The 20,365-nt window shown below is 37.9% G+C and overlaps 1 protein-coding gene across 1 annotated transcript in view; it reads left to right on the top strand.

Annotated features, from left to right (window-relative positions):
• The window catches only part of LOC105061309 (serine carboxypeptidase 1), a 53,031-nt gene that overhangs the window by 18,961 nt on the left and 13,705 nt on the right, over positions 1 to 20,365 (top strand). The window contains 9 exon segments of the mRNA XM_073250844.1: positions 14,086 to 14,234; positions 14,996 to 15,075; positions 17,489 to 17,611; positions 17,685 to 17,787; positions 17,945 to 17,982; positions 18,343 to 18,444; positions 18,586 to 18,666; positions 18,735 to 18,878; positions 19,216 to 19,284. Of these exon segments, the coding sequence (XP_073106945.1) occupies positions 14,086 to 14,234; positions 14,996 to 15,075; positions 17,489 to 17,611; positions 17,685 to 17,787; positions 17,945 to 17,982; positions 18,343 to 18,444; positions 18,586 to 18,666; positions 18,735 to 18,878; positions 19,216 to 19,284 (889 nt within the window).

Here is a 20,365-nt window from a genome sequence, read left to right on the forward strand (position 1 = left end):
AGATTTGGTACCACTTGTTGCGGCAGAAAAAAAAAAAAAATAAAATGGACACAATCAAATACATAGATTAGACCAAGGTATACCTTCACAGAAATGCAAAGACTTCACTATCAAAAAAAATAATTATAAGAAGAGATCACACACTTTCAACTTTCATAAATCTCTCTCTTTCATCAAGAAGCTCTTACTTCTCATCCCTTACAAAAGCTCTCATAAAAATCTAAAAGAGACTCGGGCCTATTGTACCAGGGTCCTCTGATGCCCATGAATGCTTTCTGCTGCTCCATGCTTCTATCTCAGCCCATTTTCTATCTCTCAGGTGCTCTCAACCGCTACTCTCTATTTCATGGGATGCTTTATGCCTCTCGACCCACTGTCTATCCCTGATAAAGGGATCAAATTGGCATCCAAACTACGTATAGGAGTCCTAACACAGCTCTTGTTAGGACTCAATCTCTTAATAGGACTCCAAAGTTCTCTGATCGCATCCGTAATTGTTTGTAGCCTTTTGATCAAGCCTGCAAGCCACCTGGACCGCTTGATGGAGTAAAACACTGCCCAAATCAATTTCCAACTGTTGGATTAGGCAGAGGAAAGTCATACATAATGATTTTCATACGTGAACCACTTCGGTCCTCAACGGATGCATAGCCATGCTAAGCTCCTGCGGTCCACCATGAACCATGATAGAAAAAATTCAAATTTGTGTGCACCCATGCTGGGCTATGCTCACCCACCTGGGGATCCGCTGCCCCTTCATCTTTGAGCTTGCATTTGCCACATTTTTGGGCTCCTTCGCATTGTGCGCTGCGTGCTGGGCTTCTCCATCTTTGGTTTTTCTCTTGTGGATCAAATTTGAGGTGCCAAAATCCTAATAGTTTGTTCTTTCAAGAAAGCCTATTCCTAATAGGACAATGGGTTTAAGAGGTCCTAAAGAAAATCAAAGTTAGAAGGAGGTTCTGAGAGGTTTAGACTCAGGTTCGGAAGAGAGTCTGATCAGTTGAAGATTGGTCTACTTTTAGGGACTAGAACTCTTGAAGCAAGGTCTACAAGGAGCACTGTCCTTGGATCAATTCGTGTGTGGATCACTGTTGGAGGGTAGACATTTGTATGTCTGTGAAAATTATTAGCGTTATAGGTATTCTTCTAATCTTGCTTATTTAATTTATGCTTTGATTGATATTATCAAGGGATTCTGTGCATTAGGGTTTTGGTGTGCTGGATGTTTTGAATGAAAATTTTTTAAAAACCTAGACCTTCTGTTATGCCATCTGAAACCCTATAGTCCTAACCAATAGGAGGGCCATGACTGGCAAGCCCAACAAGATGCACTTTTTGGTGTGCTAGGAGAAGGAAGCAATCAAATTCCTAGACTAAGGGTGATGAGTCCAAGCAAACTCTTTCTAGATGAGAACCTGTTCCGAACTTGGATCTTTGGATAAACCATGAATTCAGTGTCTTCTAGCTTTATTTAACCTTTTACTTTGGCTTATGAGTATCTTATCAAGCTAACTCTTATCGCAAAGTCTAAGATGGCTACAAGAAGGGAAGATCTGATGCCAAGAAAAGGATGGCTGAAGTCACCCTGGCTAGGTCTTTTTGTGAGAGACTAAAGTTGCTCCCATTGGTGCCTCAAGATAAGTGCTAATCTAATCAATGCACTACCTAGCCGTGAGACATTCAAATGCTACTAGCCTAGAAAAGAAGCCTTGCTAAAGCCTCCTAGCACCGATCTTGTTGTTTGGTCAACGTGCGAGCTCCAAGCTTCATAGCAAGGGGTGCTGCAAGATGAACCTTCAGATATAGAGGTTTGGCATGGGGAGGTCTATTATGAAAAATCCTTAAGAGCTTGGGAATCCAGCCAAGGTTTGAGATATAAGGTGACAGAGCCAAGCTTGAAGGTCTGAAAAGACAAGCGGGCTAACTTGGTAAATGATAGGGTCCATCATAGATGACCCCAAGATGGTCGATGCTCTTTATAAAATAAGCTTCTCCTACTAGGACTAGGCTAGGATGGGGGAGATATAGATCTCCGAGCTTGGACTCCTTACAAAGTAGTCTAATGATTGTCTTACAGACTACTTGCAGCATCAAGCCCCTCATGATTGCCTTTAGGGTATGGGGCCTTATTTGGATGAGGCCTATGCTAGGATGGAGGCAAAAAATAAAGCGGCCGAAGAGGCCAATAGAAGGACTGATGAGGCCATGATGAAAGTTGAGGAGGCCGTTGGAGTGGTAGAAGTAGAAAAATAGTAGGGACACTTACAGTAGACTCAAGCAACAGATGCCAAACGGAAGTTGAAGTAGGAGAAACTCCACATTGGGTGCTTGGGGTATGAACTCACCCTTTAAAAAAGAACCTGGCATCTATTGATGAGAAGATTAAGGCTCTAATGGCTGATATGGTGGATAAGGACAAGCAGACCATCCTAATGTACAAGGACTCGAGGGAGCTTGTAGATGAGCTTATGCAAATAGGAAAAATTCTTACATGGTAGGTTTTCAGCACTGCTATGAGCAAGCCAAAGTCCTTTTTCTATGGATAGATTTTAGACTCTTGAATCCCTATTATGATTTTGAGTTACTGAAGTGGGAGCTGTAGTGGTTTGCCCCTATCAAACATCCTTTGGAGGAGCTAAGGCTCGCTATGGAAGGGACTAAAGGGCCTATGATGGAGTTTATGGTTGGGGTACCCATGGCCAAGGAGCTCATCATTGGATGCTAGATGTTGAGGATCTAATAAGCAAGGAGCTGGTCATCGAGGCATCAATTTTCAAAGAGCTGATTATCCTAGTGGCAACAGAAGAATCGATATCGAAACCAGCCACTAAGGTGGGAAGATTCTTAGTGAGGGGCCCTTCAAGAGTTGATGTTATTCTCCCTACCTTGTTTTATTTTTGCCTTCTCTTCATCGTAGTCTTTGGCCCTGGGCCATTCTATCATCTTTTTGCAACAAATCTTTTCAAATATTAGTGAAATTTGGTTTTTTCCATACATGTGGTATGATTAAGTGGTGATGAGTAATATTTATTAAGTGTGATGAGTTTAAATGACTAAATAGAGTTACTCGAATATCTGGTTGTACCTTCAGTTGAGTAAGTCCCCTAGGATAGGGTAGTGTAGCTGGGCCATATTCAGATGACCACATAGGATGAAACTTTATGCATGATCATGCTTCAAGGCATGCTTTGGTCATTGCACTTTGATTGCCATTGTGGTAGTCTTTGTGCTGCTGTGGTAGTCTAACACCCTTAGATGGCCTTCAATCCTGCTCACTAGGATAGGCAGTCTTACTACCACTATGATTGATGGTTGCAATGGTGATAGGCTTCCTCAAACCCCAAATCTAAAGGATGGCAAAGTTGGCCCAACCAAAGTGCTACTATGGTCTATGGCTATAATAAAGGCATATGCCTCTTCAGATCCTAAACATTATCGGATGGCAAAGTTGGCCCGACTATGGTGTTCAACTTGGGTGGGCAGACTATCATTTAGGTTGAAGGATATGATAGAGACATACATCCTTAGGCCTCAAACCCCCAGACAGCAAAATTGGTGGAACCATAGTTCTTAACCTCGAGAGGTATAGCTTATGGTTGATGGTTGCAATGGAGATAGATCTCCTCGGACGAGGAACCCAAACTCTCGGATGGCTGCAATGGAAATGGATTTCCTTAGACCCCAAACTTTTCGATGGCAAAAGTGGCCCGACTAGAGCTTTATCTTTTAGGATCGTTGTGCTGTCTTATTGGTCGATGGTTGCAAAAGTTTGGCATTTCTCATTCATCATGCTCCTCAAAGTGACACTTCCATAAATCTTTTAGAAATCAACAAGAAAGGATTGTATCTTCATTAATAGAGTGAAGTATAGAATTTACAAGTTTGAAATGATCAACAACAAATGTTTCATGATAAAGGAGCAAGGTTTCATCAAGGTGCTCGAATAAGTATATTCTAGCATGCACTTCCTCAATTACTTTGTAGCATCCTTCCTAATTTATTGTGATTTTCTGATCCTTCCCTTGTAGGCCATATTCTTCTCAGCATGAGGCTATTGGCTAGAAGGTGTGCTATTGGGGAGGATCCCTCACAAGTGCAAAATATAGATCCCCCCATCCAGGATCTCAATGTCGATGATGGTGTCAACACCGCAATAGAAAGAGAAAAGAGATAAAATAAAAAATATAATCAAATATATGGATCAACCCAGGACTTACCTCCACAGGGCATGCAAGCATCACTATAAAAGAAAAAAAAATAAGTACAAGAGGAGATCCCACCCTCTCAATTCTCATATATAATTTTTCTTTCAACAAAAAATACAACCCTCACAAAAGCTCTCATAACTCTCCTAAGGAGACTCTCTCACAAGCTTGCCATGCCAAGCTCCTCGACCCCCCATATGCTTCATATGATGCTTTCGACTGTTACATCATGCCTCAGCATTTGCCCTTATGATCACGGCCACTCTCACGATCGTTCTAAAGACACTCTCAACTGCTATCTGCCTATTGCTCATGCCAAGCCACTTCTCCTCTGCTTCCAAATTGTTAGGCCTTTTTATAGGCCCAATATCCACTCCAAATCGAAATCACACTTCATTCAGGACTCAAAAATAGTTCTGACCATCAGATCTCTCTCATAAGCTTTTCTAGCCCTTAGATCATGCAAGATCATGCGTATGCACGTTTGTGACCATTAGATTGTGCAAAATAGCTCTATGAACCATGATAAATCTTTCCTATACCATGGCGATCCACGTGTGAGGCATGGACCATGACTTCTCCCTACGGTCCATAATAGACTGCATTATACGCTAGCACTGCGTGGGCACGTTCCTAGACCACGCACTCATGTGCATCCTGGGCTGTGCAACTACCTGGGTCATGTATGTCTGTGCACCTATGCTAGCCCAGTGCGTAGCAGGCCATGCCTAGACTGCACGCGCTATAGGCCAGCACTTGGGCCACGTGCTACAAGCCCCGTTCAGCTGTGCCATCGGGTCTGTCCATCTTGGGCCTGCATCCGTGGGTTTCTCTGCATCTAGACTTCACTGTAATGGATTTTGCTGTTGTAGGTCAAATTTAAGGTGCCAAATCTTAACAATTTCCATCTCGACTTGATATTCAACCTTCACTTGACTTTGAGAGCTTCTATAATCTTGCTCTCATTCCTTGAGGCAAACACCTGGCTACTTATGGATAGGCAAACATAAGAGTCAAGCCAAGCTACTTAATCCTATCTCCATCATGTGCTGTGACCTATCTGATATGAGATCTGCTCGAGATAGCCACCTAACGATGTCATCTATCATCCTGTCAAGTCTCCAGTCTCATCTGATACACCTCTTCCTAGAGTTTCACTTCGCACTGGACTCCCACTGGCATCTTCTATGGTAGTTGGCTTCTTCTCATATAAGAGCGCATCGATCAACCCTTATTGGATGAGCACATCCTTCACCCTTGCTTGCCATAGGGAGAAATTACTCTTCGCATCACATCGGTTGATCTCCATCTTGATTAAGCTTGACTTCTCCATCTTCTTCAATCCCGATCAATACTACTGCAATCCGAACAATCTGGCACTCTAATACCACTTGTTGAGAAGGATTCCTCATGAGTGCGAAATATGGATCCCTTCACCTAAGATCTTAATACCAGTGATGGTGTCAACACTGTAATAAAAAGAAAGAAAAGATAAAATAAAAGATAATCAAATATGTGGATCAACTCAATGTCTACCTCCACAAGACATACAAGCTTCACTATGAAAGTAGAAAACAAGTATAAGAGATCACATCCTCTCAACTCTCATATATAATTTCTCTCTCAATAAGAAGCATAACCCTCACAAAAGCTCTCACAACTCCCTCAAGGAGACTCTTTCACAAGCCTGCTATGTCAGGATCTTCGACGCCCCTGGATGCTTCCTATGATGCCCTCAGCTGCTACATCATGTCTCAGTCTCTGCCCCCGTGCTCACGGCCACTCCCATAGCCATTCTCAAGACACTCTTGACTGCTATCTGCTTGCTACTCATGCCAACCACTTCTCCTCTATTTTCAAGCCATCAGACCTTTTTATAGACCTAAGACTCACTTCAGATCGAAATCACACTTTGTTCAGAACTCAAAAATAGTTGTGACTATCAGATCTCTCCTGTGAGCTTTCCTAGCCCTCAGATCATGCGTCTGCACATTCGTGACTGTTAAATCGTACAAAATAGCTCCATGAACCACGATAAAAGCTCCTTGCACTGCGGCAGTCCATGTGTGAGGCATGGACCGCGACTTCTCCCCACGATCCATAGTGGACTGCATTATATGCTAGCACCGCGTAGGCGCGCACCTAGACCACACGCCTGCATGTGTCCTAGGCTGCATGCCTACTTGGGCTATGCATGTTCACACACCCGCATTGGCCCAGTGCGTAGTAGGCCTTGCCAGGGCTGCACACGCTACAAGCCAGAGCTACACGTTGCAAGCCTCGCTGGGCTGCATGCTGCAGGCCCCATTGGACCATACCTCTGGATTTGTTCATCTTGGACCTACATCCGTGTGCTTCTCTATATCTGGGCTTTACTGTAGTGGATTTTGCTATGGTAGGTCAAATTTGTGGTGCCAAATCCCAACATGTGCCCCTTCGCCATAGAATTTTAGTATTTGGCCATCCTTCGCTAGTTCACACTAGCACAGATATGAGATCTTAGTTTTGATGCTCATCATAGTGGTCCATCCAATAAGTTGGCATTCCAATTTCCACTGATATCACTGCCTTGTTGTTGAAAGTAAGCTGGAAGGGTGTTTCCCTCATTGGTGTTTGGTTGGTTGTGTAATACATCCATAAGAATCTGGGGAGCTCATTTGCCTAGAAGCCTTTAGCTTTATCTAGCTAAGTCTTCAGGCTCAACAAGATCATCCTATTCATCACCTCAGCTATTGATATGTGATTGAGGTGAACCTGCTCTCGATGTCTAGCTCCATGCAAAATTTTTGAAGTGGGCATTATCAAACTGCTTCCCATTGTTGGTTACTAACACCCATGGAATCAAATATGCAAATGATGAACTTCTTCCAAAAGAAGTCTATTGCATTCTTGTTAGTTATCTAAGCTAGAGGTTCCACTTCGACCCACTTAGTTAAGTCACTGATGCCCATAATTTAGAATTTTTTATATCCTGTAGCCAAAGGGTAGTGACCTAAGATGTCCATGTCCCACTAAGCAAAGGACCATAGGCTGCTAATAGGCACCAACTCAGTAGCAAGCTGATGAGGAACATTTGATAATCTTTTGCACCCATCACTTTAGAGAAATTCCATAGCATTCTTCAAAGTGGGCAATTAGCAGTCTTGCCTTAGCACCTTATAAGCAAATGCTCTGCCCCCTAGGTGATTGGCATCCCTTCATGCACCTTGCGTAGGATATATAGTCTGCGTCATCTGCCACGAAGCATCTTAAATATAGGAGGTAAAAGATCTTTTGTAGAGGTTTCCATTTATGAGGATGTATCTGATAGCTTAGAATTTGATCTTTCTAGCTTTAGTTATATTCTGGAGAAGACCTCCAGCCTAGAGATAACTAAGGGATTTATCTAGCTTAGTTATCCCTCGATATGCAACACAGGTTGGTCATTCTCCTTGATGCATCTACTTTATAGGACCTTGGTGTGGATTGTACATCCTAGGTCAATAGATGCTGAGCTAGCCAACTTCGATAGTGAGTCCACCTTATTCTCCCTTTGGACTTAGTAGCACTTACTTAGCCCCACTTCTAATGGCATTGGAGGACCCATCTATGTACAATGTCTAGATTGGGAGATCATTGGTCGAGATAGGAAATTGTCCCATATTTCCATCCTCTGTGAAGGTGCACTCAACCAAGAAGTCCGCAAGGACTTGGGTCTCAATAGCAGGTTGGGACTGGTACTAGATGTCGAATTTCTCAAGCTCGAGGGACCATTGGACTAGCCTTTCTTAATATCTCAAGCTTCTATAGGATCTACTATAGTGGTTGGTTGATCAAAATCACGTGATGTGCACCTAGAAGTATGACCTTAACTTTTTTGCTGACATCAGTAGAGCATAGGCTAGCTTTTCCACCTTTTGGTATCTTGTTTCAGCATGTGAAGCAATCGACTAAGACTAGCTTCAGCCTCTTTCCTTCTTCTCCGACAAGAATTGAGTTGATGTCCACCTAGGAGATCGCTAAATAGAGATAAAGCTCTTCTCTTGGCTCTGAGCAAAAGGAGTGGAGGTGATTCAAGAGCCTTCTCTAGTTCATTGATGGTGTGTTGGCTCGTTCTCCTCAAAATTCTTGAGGCTTTTCAAGGCCTTGAAGTAGGAAAAGTATTCACCAACATACCTCAAGAAAAATCTACTTAAGGTGGCAACTCATCATGTGAGGTACTAAATCTCCTTTCGTATCCTTGGTGGGGTTATATCTTGGATGGCTTTGATCTTCGGATTTACTTCTGCTCCTTACCATGTCATCATAAATCTCAAAAATTTTTTTGAGGATGTTCTAAAGGCATACTTCTCGGAATTGAGCTTCATGGCATAATGGTATAGTACCTCAAAAGCCTCTCCAGGTTGGCAATGTGCTGTTTGGCCTTCAAACTTCTCACCAATACGTCATTCACATACACCTCCATGTTGTGGTCAATCTAGTTTTTGAATATCTTGTTCACAAGCCATTGGTAAGTGGTCCAGTGTTCTTCAAGCCAAAGGGTATAACCATGTAGCAATACAGCCCTCTCTCCATGATGAAGGATGTTCTTGTCCTATGGATACTTCTTGATTTGATTGTACCTAGAGAATACATCCATGAAATTGAGTAGCTCGTGCCCTAAGATGGCATCTACCAAGTGATGTATCCTTGGAAGTAGAAAGCTATCCTTTGGACAAACTTTGTTGAGATCGATGAAGTCGATATAGATTCTCCACTTCTTGTTCGCCTTCTTAGCATTACCATGTTGGCCTACCATTCTAGTAGTGAACCTATATGAAGCCAGTCTAGAGAAGCCTATCAATATTTTCGTTGATGGCTTGTTGCCTTTTCGAGGTAAAGTTGTACTCCTTTTGCTGAACAGATTTATAAGTAGGACCTCATTAAGCTAGTGGACCATCATCGAGGTGCTAATGTCTGGTATATCTATGGTTGTCCATGCAAAAATTTCTAATTTTTCTAAGAAAATGGACTAGTGGAGCATGTATCTTGGGTTGCAACAAGAAACCAACTTGCACCATTTGGGAATGATTTTCCTCTCATAGGCGAACTGAGACCAAATTTTTCATAGATTCTCTCCTTTGCTCCCTTAGCTCATCTCGAACATCTGGGCCTTCGATAAGGATAGCTTGTGGGAAGTTATATAGCATTGTTGAGCAGCTACTTGACCACCTTGGACTTTTCCAATTCCACGTGCTATAGGAAACTTAATAACTAGATGGTAAGTGGAAGTGATTGCCTTCATTGTATTGAGGGTTGGTCATTTGATAATTGCATTATAAGTAGAGGAGACTAGAATGGCTAAACAATCTACCATCACCATTACCTATCAGGATAAGCGATCAGTAGTAATAAGCATTATGATGATTCTATTTAGTTGCATCGAGTTTTCTGTGAAGCCAATCAGGGGTGCCTTGATTGGCTTGAGCTGATCCTTTGGGATCTTCATTCTTTTCAATACCTCACAAGATAGAATGTTGGTGGAACTATTGCTATCTACGAGGATCAACTTCCCTTCAAAATTTGCAATGGTCATTGAAACACAAAGGCATGATCATGAGGGGCTTGGATGCCCCGTAGATCTTCATCAAAAAGGGTGACGATCTCTCTTTTCCTCGACTTCTTAGGGAGAGGGTCTTCTATTCTGATTTGACGGACATAGGCCTTTTGGGTTGAGTTTTTTTCTTCTCCATTGTAGGTCTCCCTACTATAACCTCAATAATCCTACCATAGATTAATTGTTGTCAGAATACCAAGTTAGAGGATACTCTACAAACAAGCACTGATGCCTTCTCCTTCCTTCTCTTAGGCCATTCTCGATGAACTACTCAAGGTAACTATGTTGGATTAGCTTCTCAATTTTGTCCTTCAATTGCTAGTAGTCCTCTATATCATATTCTTGATCTTAATGGAAGAAATAGAACTTATTCTGATATTTCTTGACCAAACCTAACTTCATTCTTTTTGGTCATTGGACATAATTGTTGTCGGAATGCAAAGTTGGAGGGTGCTCTGTAAGCAAGCACTAATCCCTTCTCCTTCCTTCTCTTAGATTATGCTCGATGAACTACATACTCAAGAAAGCTATGTTATATTTACTTTTTGATTTTATTCTTCAATTGCTAGCAGTCTTCTGTGTCATACTCTTGATCATAGTAGAAGAGATAGAACTTATTCTGATCTTTCTTGATCGAATCTAACTTCATTCTTTTCATTCATCTGCCATTGGACATATCTCTCCCCTACTCCACTCATATCAGAATATTAATTCATGAAGTACTCAAAGGAATGTAATTTTCATACCTCCAAGATGGAGATCTTGGAAGCTGCAAGATCTCTTTATATCCATGATCCCTTTTTTCTCAAGATGGACCTTCTTGTCGTTCAACTATTCCTCTTCTTCTTTGCTCAATTATCGACTAACTCTCTTTGAATAGTTATAGTCTCATCAGTATTAATATATTTCTCTACTCACATGAGGTGCTCGATGAGATCCTTGAGGGGCCTCTTGGATAGAGAAAAGTTGAATTGGGAGTTCTTTGGGTCATTCATCAAAGAGATCATAGCCATAGCTTGATTAAGGTCACATGCTTCCAACATCTCAAAATTGAAGTAGCTAATGAGCTTGCAGAGGGTCTCATCCTTCCTCTACTTGATGCTTATCAAGGTTGTGGAGATCTTTTGATGGTTGTGGCTAGTGATAAAGTGGTTGACGAACCTTTGACTCAATGGGTCAAATAAATTGATCCAATAAGGTTGAAGGTTGGAATACCATGCTTGAGCCACACTCTTTTTAGGATAGTGGCAAATTAAAGCATAGCACCTGATGGCATCGAAGGCTCTACATGGCAATATAAGAGCCTTGAAAGATTTTTGGTGATCGATAGGGTCTGTCATCTCATTGTACAGCTCCACCTAAGGCATCTTGAATCATGGAAGGAGGGGCTACACCATGATTTGCTTGGTAAAGGCTGGTACATTATAGAGAATTGATTTGCTCAAATGGTCGACCTTCTTATCCTTCACTTAATGATCTATGTAAAGTGCTCATCATCTTGTTCAGTCAATAGGTCAGATCAATCTCCTATCCTCTTAGGGGATCACCACTTTCTTCCATGAGAGAGTGAGTCTTAGTTTAGACTAGAGTTCTCATCAAACTCCATCAATTTATTCTCCAAACAGAAGCTCTCCTAGCCTTTTTTGGGGGGCTAGTAGTGGCAAGGCCCATCATCTCTCCGACTAGGGGTCGGCTACTAATCCAACAAGTCTTGGGTGGTTCCATCGATTAGAGCTTCTTCTCTGAGATCAAGCTCCTAACCAGATCAGTTATAGCCTAAACCTACTATTGGAGCTGGTCGAACTACTCCACAATCACTGATATTTTGAGAGATGGCTAGGGTGGCTAAGTCAACAATCATGATTGAGGAAGGTGGGATCCTCTTAGGGGTCCTCCCTCAAACCTTGGGATCTGATAGGTGATGTCACTGTCTGGTTCCTCCTTCTAGGTAGCATGGCTTATTATTTTTTCTGATAAATGATGTCAATTATTGCTATTGATCTTGGGATGTCAATATGGATTGCCATCTCAGACCTATGAGACAAGAGATAAAGATGAGAGCTCACCAAATTGGCTCCAATATAGCTCTTTGATGATCAATTCATATAGGATTTGAAGTGGGAATGAAAGAAGAGAAAGAGAACAGGGGGATAGAGTCTCCCTTAGATGCGGTGATTTTTACATTATCCTTTTAATTTGTAAAGAGTTCTTGGATTTATTATAGCTAAGATCTAAAATTTTTAGCGAATCGTATCTCAACAAAATTGGGGTCGTGCCATAACACACTGCTAATAGGGTATAACAAATTTGGGAAGATGTTATGACTGCCTAGCTTGTGGTAGCATTGACAAGATTATACATGTATTTGAAGTGGAGGTGTCAAACAACTTCCTCCATGGCAAGGTTGTGCTCAAGGTTGTCGGACTGAACTGAGGGTCGTTGGCCTCAAAAGTTAGCCACTATTGGTCTACTCACCCCACCATCCAAGTTAGCCCAAGGATGGCATGATTAGAATGTCTTAAAAAATTTTTACATATACCTGGGTTGACACCCAAGTCATGAGTTGAATAAATCTAACTACATCATATCATTATGGTCATGAAATTCAACATCAAATGTGATTATTATACATTTGAAATTTATAATTCTAAATCAAGAATCTTGAAATAATCAACTTTATCTAAGGCCTTTGTTTACTCTTGTAATGGGACAAAGCTTTTTTTTGTTTTTTAGTTAAGCTGAAGAAGGATAGTTTAGGAATAAAATGGTGGCTGTCATAATGACCACTATGGGTTTAATTTGACATCAAAAATATTGGAGAAACAATAATATTATCTTAAATCATTGGTTATGGAATAAGATATTGTTTTTAACTATTTCAGAAAAACACTACTAATTGTTAGCTCGATTGGTTGGAACCTCTCATCTAAGCTCTTGCCCTTGAAGGAGATTCAAGGCTCATATCTTAAAGATCACTAAAAAAATAAAATATTTCAAAATAATATATGCATTCTAACTGATATAGAGGTCCTCAGTTAAAAAAATTTGATAACTATACCATATGAAATAATAGCTATAATCTTGTTGATGTAATAGCCTTTTGTGAGATAAGATTTAAATGATTAATCCTTAGATGTTACATAAATAATGATAATCATTATAGCATTGTTTTAGTTGTGCAACTACATTTCACTATTATGACATATTTCGTTTAATCTTCAATCAGCCAAATGATGAGTTGCTAAATATTTATTCTTTAGATATTATGTGCCTCAATAAACTTTTTTTGCACAAAGTGGTAGCACATTCAAGCATGGTGTGATTAGTTGTATCAAGTCAAAAAGTTATCATCAAACTAGGATGAATGCATCATGTCTATTAACTTTCTTATTGATAAAAATAAGTTAGATAAATGGGGAGGGATGAATGGTGCAACAGCTATTATCTTAATAGGTTGGCATCCTTCTCTCTATATAGGAGAGGTCCCATGTTCAACCTTGGATAGTGTCAAATAACATAGTATTGCCTAAAAAAATTGGAAAAAAAAATGAAGAAGGAAAAAGAGGGGAGTGAAGTTTCTATAGTTTGAAGTAATGACATTTGGGGGATCATTTGTAATTGTTGTTTCTTGTTGCCTTCCATTACTACTACAACTTGTAGTAGCTCTACTTTATTTGCTTATTATCGATGCTTGTTAGTGATGACCTTTTATTGCTTTGATGAAAAATTATTTTTAACCTTTAAGACAAAGAGAGAATAGGATGTAACAAATAAATCTCCCCAATATAAGACAAAGAGAGAATAGGATGTAACAACACATGGTTTCATTGTAAATAAAAGAAACATTTCTTTACAAGATAGGAGTTCATCTCTGGTCAAACTTCAATTATTTGCCCCTATAATTTGGTTTATTGGATAGCCCTTATCTCACTTTTGATTTGTAGTTTTATTATGGGTCCTTATAATATCACATGTTCTTACTTGTTTTGCTTTCCATTTGTCACTTTTGAGAAATTCTCCATCTGAATCATTTTTTTACTTAAGTGACAATTTTCATTTTCTATAGTGGTTGCTGTGGGTAACAACAATGCATATATTTCAATAGGGTTTTAATGAAATTCTAATATTTGAAGCATAAAGTTATTAGATGTCATACTTTTAGATTTCTTAGCTGTATTTTGTAGATATTATTATACAACAAGTATGATATTACATAACAAAAATCAAATATATATTTGGATATTGCTTAAAATTTTGATAACTATTTTTATTATATTTATTTATTTTTACTTTTATTGCTTGTAGGTACATAACTGTGGATAACGAGGCTTATGAAAGACACCTATATTATTATTTTGCTATCTCAGAAAGAAATCCTTCAAAAGATCCACTTACAATATGGATAAACGGTGGTCCTGGTTGTGCAGGAATAGGTGCGCTTGTACAATTAGTTGGTGAGAAGATCATATCTATTTTATTTGATTTCTATATTTATAGCTTATAATATCTTCCTCCAATAATTTCAGATTTTGTTTATACACAAAATTATAATGTTAAAAGCATGTATGATTTTATATTTTATAGTTTCATTAATAAAATCATTGATGCATGCAAAATTGTTATTTTATTAATGTTAAACTAATTGATCATCAAACATATGTTAGAAAATTATTATTTGGTAAATCAAATCTAATCAATTCTAATTGTACACTAAGAATAATAAGATAATTTCATTATAAATGCCAAACCAACTATAGATATATAATATTACAAGAAAACATTATAAATTTATTTTAATGCAATTATAAATTATATCAAGCAATAACAAAAAATTTTTTGATGATTAACTTATTTATTATAATTGGTCAATAGAAACATATCACAAGATATTTATTGAATGGGAATGAGCATTATTGGTAAACGAATGAAATTTATATTTATCTAAGAAATGATTATTTAAAAGTTAACTAATTACTGAATGAGTTCTAAGTGTTATTAAAGAGTTCACTATGTGATCTATTTGAGAATTTATTCTAAATGTATGAAAGTTCAAAGTTAATTCTAAGTGTTATTTGATATGCTTGTTCATTTTATTTCATTGACTAATGTATTTGATGATTTAATATAGTTGAAATAGTTTATTTCCAAAAACTACTTCATTAGAAATTTAGTTTCATAAAATACTTATTTGATTATTTGTGATAATTTCTTTCAGGTCCATTCAAGATAGAGTATAATCAGTACCATATCAAAGGACCAGCAAAACTCAAACAAAATCCTTTTTCATGGACTAAGGTATCAAATTTAAATAGATTATACATGGGTATTTGTATAATCAAATCCATGCATTAAAAATTGTTAATGGTTAAATTAGCTAATATTTGATTTTTTCTTTTTTATTTTTATTTATATCCCATTTCAACAACTTAGCTAGAGGCCGTAAGTGCTACATGGACAAAGTTAGACAGAGTAAAGGTAGATGAAAATCATGTGACTCTTGTTAGATTGGATAGGACCCATCCATAATAAATCTTAGCATTGGTAGTATAGAGAAAAGAGGTAGAATTTAGCTAGGACATTGATGAATAGGCTGATAAATCAACCACGATATGAAGTCAAATGGCCAGCAGTAGATCGATGCGAATCAGTCTCCAAGATGCTCCCAATTATAAAAGATGGAGTTATAGATTGAATAAAGATAGATGGTCAATGCAAGCAACACTATGATAGGCCAAGACCAATAGGATATGATCATCCATCTGATAGTTAGCATAGAGTGACCATGCTTAACCTGATAAAATATCAAAGCCACTAAGAATGGAGGCCAAACATGGGTAACAACCATAGAGTAGGCTTATTATGTTTGGTAAAATTTTTGATAGAAAATATAATTTCAGATATTAGGTTCTGAAGGAGAATTTCGAGATTAGTTGGATTGTTTGCTCGTTGTTTGTATAAGGCTAAGATGCCTCGAAGTCGGATGAAATGGGCAACCAAAAATACTGCTAGAGATGCATCAAATCAGCAAAGCAGTGATACTCCCCAGCAAGTTAGTGGCATTTCTCAGTAGAAAGGAGTCATCGATTTTACTAGGAACCATCAGATAGAGTAATCTGAACCTAATATAGCCCAACTAATGCAAATATTAGTTGGATTGATACAAATGCAGCAACAATTATGAAACAGTTATTGCAGTAATGGTAAGTGCAACAATAGATGTAACATATAGCTACCATAAGGATATGGAGAGCAGTAGGAGTAACGAAATAACATTATAGAGTTTAAGAAGCTAGCTCTATCAGCTTTCAAGGAGACTATAGAATCTTTAGAAGCTAAAAATTGGCTTATGAAGATGGAGAAAGTATTTGCTGCTCCAAAATGTCATGATGATGAAATGATTCATTATAAATCTTACATGTTGCAATGTGAGGCATTCAACTAGTGGTGAATACTCGAACAAAAATATAAACAAAATAGAGAACAACTCATTTGGGAAAGATTTCAAGAAGCATTTTATAACAAATACTTTGTTTGGATGTAAGGACCCAAAACGAGCAAGATTTTGTTCATCTAAAATAAAAGAATATGATAGTTATAGAATAAAAAGCTAAATTTATGGAGCTTGCCAAATTTGTTGCATCGAGAATGATCTTGCTTGAATGCATAAATTTAAGATAGAACTAATAACTAAAATTAGGAAGCAATTAGTGTTGTATGAACTGACAACCTGTACACCTGTGGTAAATAAAGTACTAATAATTGAAAGAAAAATTAGTAAAAAATATGTAGAAAGAAAAATGAATCAAAAGAAGAGAACTAGGTCAAACAAATCTCAAGGGCAGAGTAGTAGAAACATCAAGAGTGCAAGCAAAAGATCAACAAATGGTAACTTTGAGTGGACTAAAAGTATCAAGCATTTTAGATGTGGAAAGCTTATGTTGAAAAGAATTATTATTGGAATATTGGTGCATGCTTTAGTTGTAACTAGAAGAGCCACAAAATAACTAAGTACCTATCAAAGAATGGAGAGTCAACTTGCCTTAATAGCTGAACAAAATAAGGATGTAAGCTTGAATCACCAAACCCAAGGAAGGGTCTTTGCTTTCATACAACTTCCTATGCAATAGTGAGAGGCTCTGAAAGAGATTCTCGAAATTAATTAGACTTGTTAGTTGATTCTACTTGCAATAAATAATGCTCCATTTTTTTATATTTATTGATAAATTATAAAACATTTTCTATATTGAAGTATTCATGATTTGTGAAGTTGATGTATTGTATTTTCAATTGCTGAATATACCTATTTTCTAGAATATTAAATGATCCATGATCGAACATATTAAATTTAATATGGATCATACTTGATTGATTACGATGTCACATGATTTTATAAATTATTCAATTTGAAATATGAAATATATCTTTGAGAAAAATATTTTGATTTGAGATGAATTTTGACTTGCAATCTGACTATGTTTCGATATCCTATCAATGTGGGTTGTATAACATGGACTTAATAATTCTTGAATTTGTCAATCATGAACTAAACCTTGCTGTCATTTTTCTGACTGAGTAGAATATGAACTCATTACTCCTTTGACTTGGTTTGTGAACTACATGCCATGTTAGATTGTTTATTTTGCTTGTGCATATTTTACCAAGAATTGCCACTTTCATGTTGAAACATTAATTAAACTTTCTGGCATAGGTATCCAGTGTTCTTTTCATGGATTCTCCGGTAGGAGTTGGATATTCTTATGCTGACACTAGTGAAGGCTATGTTACAAATGATTCTGATACAATTTCAGATTTGTATGAATTTGTTATAAAGGTCAGAAGAAGCTCATAATTTTAATTTCATGGATTCAATCAACTTCATGTTACTAATATGTGATGCTGTTTAGTGGTTTTCTGAATACCCTGAGTTCCTTCCAAATCCTTTATATTTGGCTGCATGCTCCTATAGTGGTGTAATAGTACCGGTACTAGCACAGAAGATGGTCAATGGTAAGCCCATGCAGCCTAATACCTTTATTCTCTATATATTGGTCATAAATAAGATGATTCTTCTACGTGGCCTTTCACATTTCTTTACATGCATTGCCATGAAATGCATGGCAATATCACGTGCTTTTCATTTTCTACACTTGTTCATGTTTGTTAGGAATTGAAGCCGGGCGAGGACCAACAATAAATTTCAAGGTTAAGTAATGCTGTACACAATTATAGTGGTTGTCATGTTGGTAGTACGTGCCTGTTGAAACGTAAATTTATAATGTCTTCATGGTTGGAGTTTTTCGATCATGCAAGGGTGGCTTATGGTATGTAGCAAATGCAATAAGACTACTTGGAACTTTAGTCATCAGGTGCTGGCATTTACCATCATCGAGTAATGAAACAAATGGTCGTTCAGTATAATGAAGCTGGAATGCTGAGACTATTGTTGCTTTTCCTTGATTGTCCACTTCAAATAGGCAGTAGTAGGATTGTTTCTGCAACATGTATCTACACTTCCACCTTTCTAAATCCTAAAATGCTTCCCTTTTCTTGCTGTTGTTGCAGGGCTACTTGTTAGGTAATGCAGCTATTGACATAGATGTGGAAAACAATGCTATGGTACCTTATGCATATCGGTTGGGACTCATTTCAGATGAATTATACACGGTGAGTTTTCTATATAATGTTATATTTCTTTACCTCCGATCTTCAGAAGTTCTTGCACATCTATAAAAATTCAGCCATGCGCATCTGCACATTTGTGTCATGGTATCACCTTCAATGTCTCATTATCCACAAATGAAACAGGATCTGGTTGATTCTTGTAATGGAAAGTATTGGAACAATAGCAACCCTGATTGCCAGAAGAACTTGGAGATATTTCAGATGGTAAAGCAAAGAATCTGATTCTTCGCAGACTGTTTTAGCTATTAACCAATTTTACTTCTCAACTGCAGCATATCGAAGGTATGAATAAAGAGCATATTCTTTTCCTACCCTGCCATTTTCACATGGGACTCAGCCTGGAAGACAGTCCATATGAAAATATCAGGATGTATGAGAATCTGGAAGGCAAAACTGAATATAGCATATATTGCCATGTTAGTAACTCTTTTTTTTCTTTTAAGCTCTATTATTACTGTGCTTTACGATTAGTTCAACATTGATATTCTGTAAGAATCTTTTCAAATGGAAGGAAAATTTTTGTTATTAAACCAAGCTTATGTTCATTTTAGTGCACATTTTTGAGAAAACTTTGCGGAAACAGAAACTACTTACATTAAACTAAACTTTGTAGAGAACTATATTGCAGTGATTCGCACTTCACGACAGAGTAGCTAATAAATTCTTTAAAGCATATTGATGGAAAAGGCTAAGTGTTAAGCTCTTGACTACAATATGTTTGTTGATGACATGGACTTCCATTATTCACTACAGGTCTATGAACTGATTCCAGAAAGATTGTTTGACGCTGAAAACTCAAGGCAAGCTTTGCATGCAATGCCGGTATGAACTGTGTTCTGTAACAATAAAATGGATTCACACTACTTGTGCTATATAGAGTTATCTCCCAACAATTTTGGTCTTTTGGAAGATAACCATCCGTTTACAATGCTTCACATATTATTACATGCTATCCTCAGAATTATTTGGCGAGAGCTTTTAGCAATTGGCTTGTTTGGATGCTCACATATGTTTCTCATGGAGCATCCCTCCATTAATGAAAATTGAGGAGGTTGTACAGGGGCAGGGAATGAAGGGATTGGAACTGTTGAGTTTGAACAGGATATTGCAATCCTGTTTGGCATCTGAAAGCATCGGGACTGCACTTCCCAGCCCTTCTGGTTTAGTTAATTTCTTGTCTCCTGCCTCTACACCTATCCTTGCTTTGCCCCCTGTCTGGGGCTTATCCTACAGATATGATATGGGAGTATCCTAACAGGTATTAATGGATGTGGGAAACGAGAACCATATTGTCTTCATTGTTTGATGACCTATATTTAAATAATGTGTTCATAAGATGAGATTTTTCACAGATTTGTAGGTATTCTGAAGGCTGTGAAGCTGGGGAAAGATATACTGCATCAAGCCAAGTACAATTGCTTATGATGTTCTTTAAAAGAAAAAGTTTGGAACAATTTATTTTCACACACACACACGTGCGCCTGCGTGCACATATATAGGGACGCACATTCACACACCCAAAAAAAAAAACAAAGAAAGAAAGAAAGAAAATCAAGATCAATTGCAAAGTTGATTTAGCCACTGATGATTTTCTTTAAAAAGAAATAGTCTAGAACCATCGTTTTCACATGCAAGCATGTTGTAAAGTTTATTTTGTCATCATTATATCTTAAATTTTTAACATTTAGTAACAACATGCAAGTCATGAGAGAGCCTAGGAATAGACATGCATATTTTGTGTACATGAATTGACTATACTAGTCTAAAACTATTTGTCCATTTGAGCCATTTGTGCAAGTGGGATATGGATTCAGCTTGAAGATTGGATAGTTTAGTATAACAAATCATAATCTGGATGATCAAGCATTAAATGACAATGAGTCAAAACCATCCTCATGCTGGT

This window comes from Elaeis guineensis, chromosome 1 (assembly GCF_000442705.2).
Source record: "Elaeis guineensis isolate ETL-2024a chromosome 1, EG11, whole genome shotgun sequence".
In the NCBI taxonomy this organism is placed as follows: Eukaryota; Viridiplantae; Streptophyta; class Magnoliopsida; order Arecales; family Arecaceae; genus Elaeis; species Elaeis guineensis.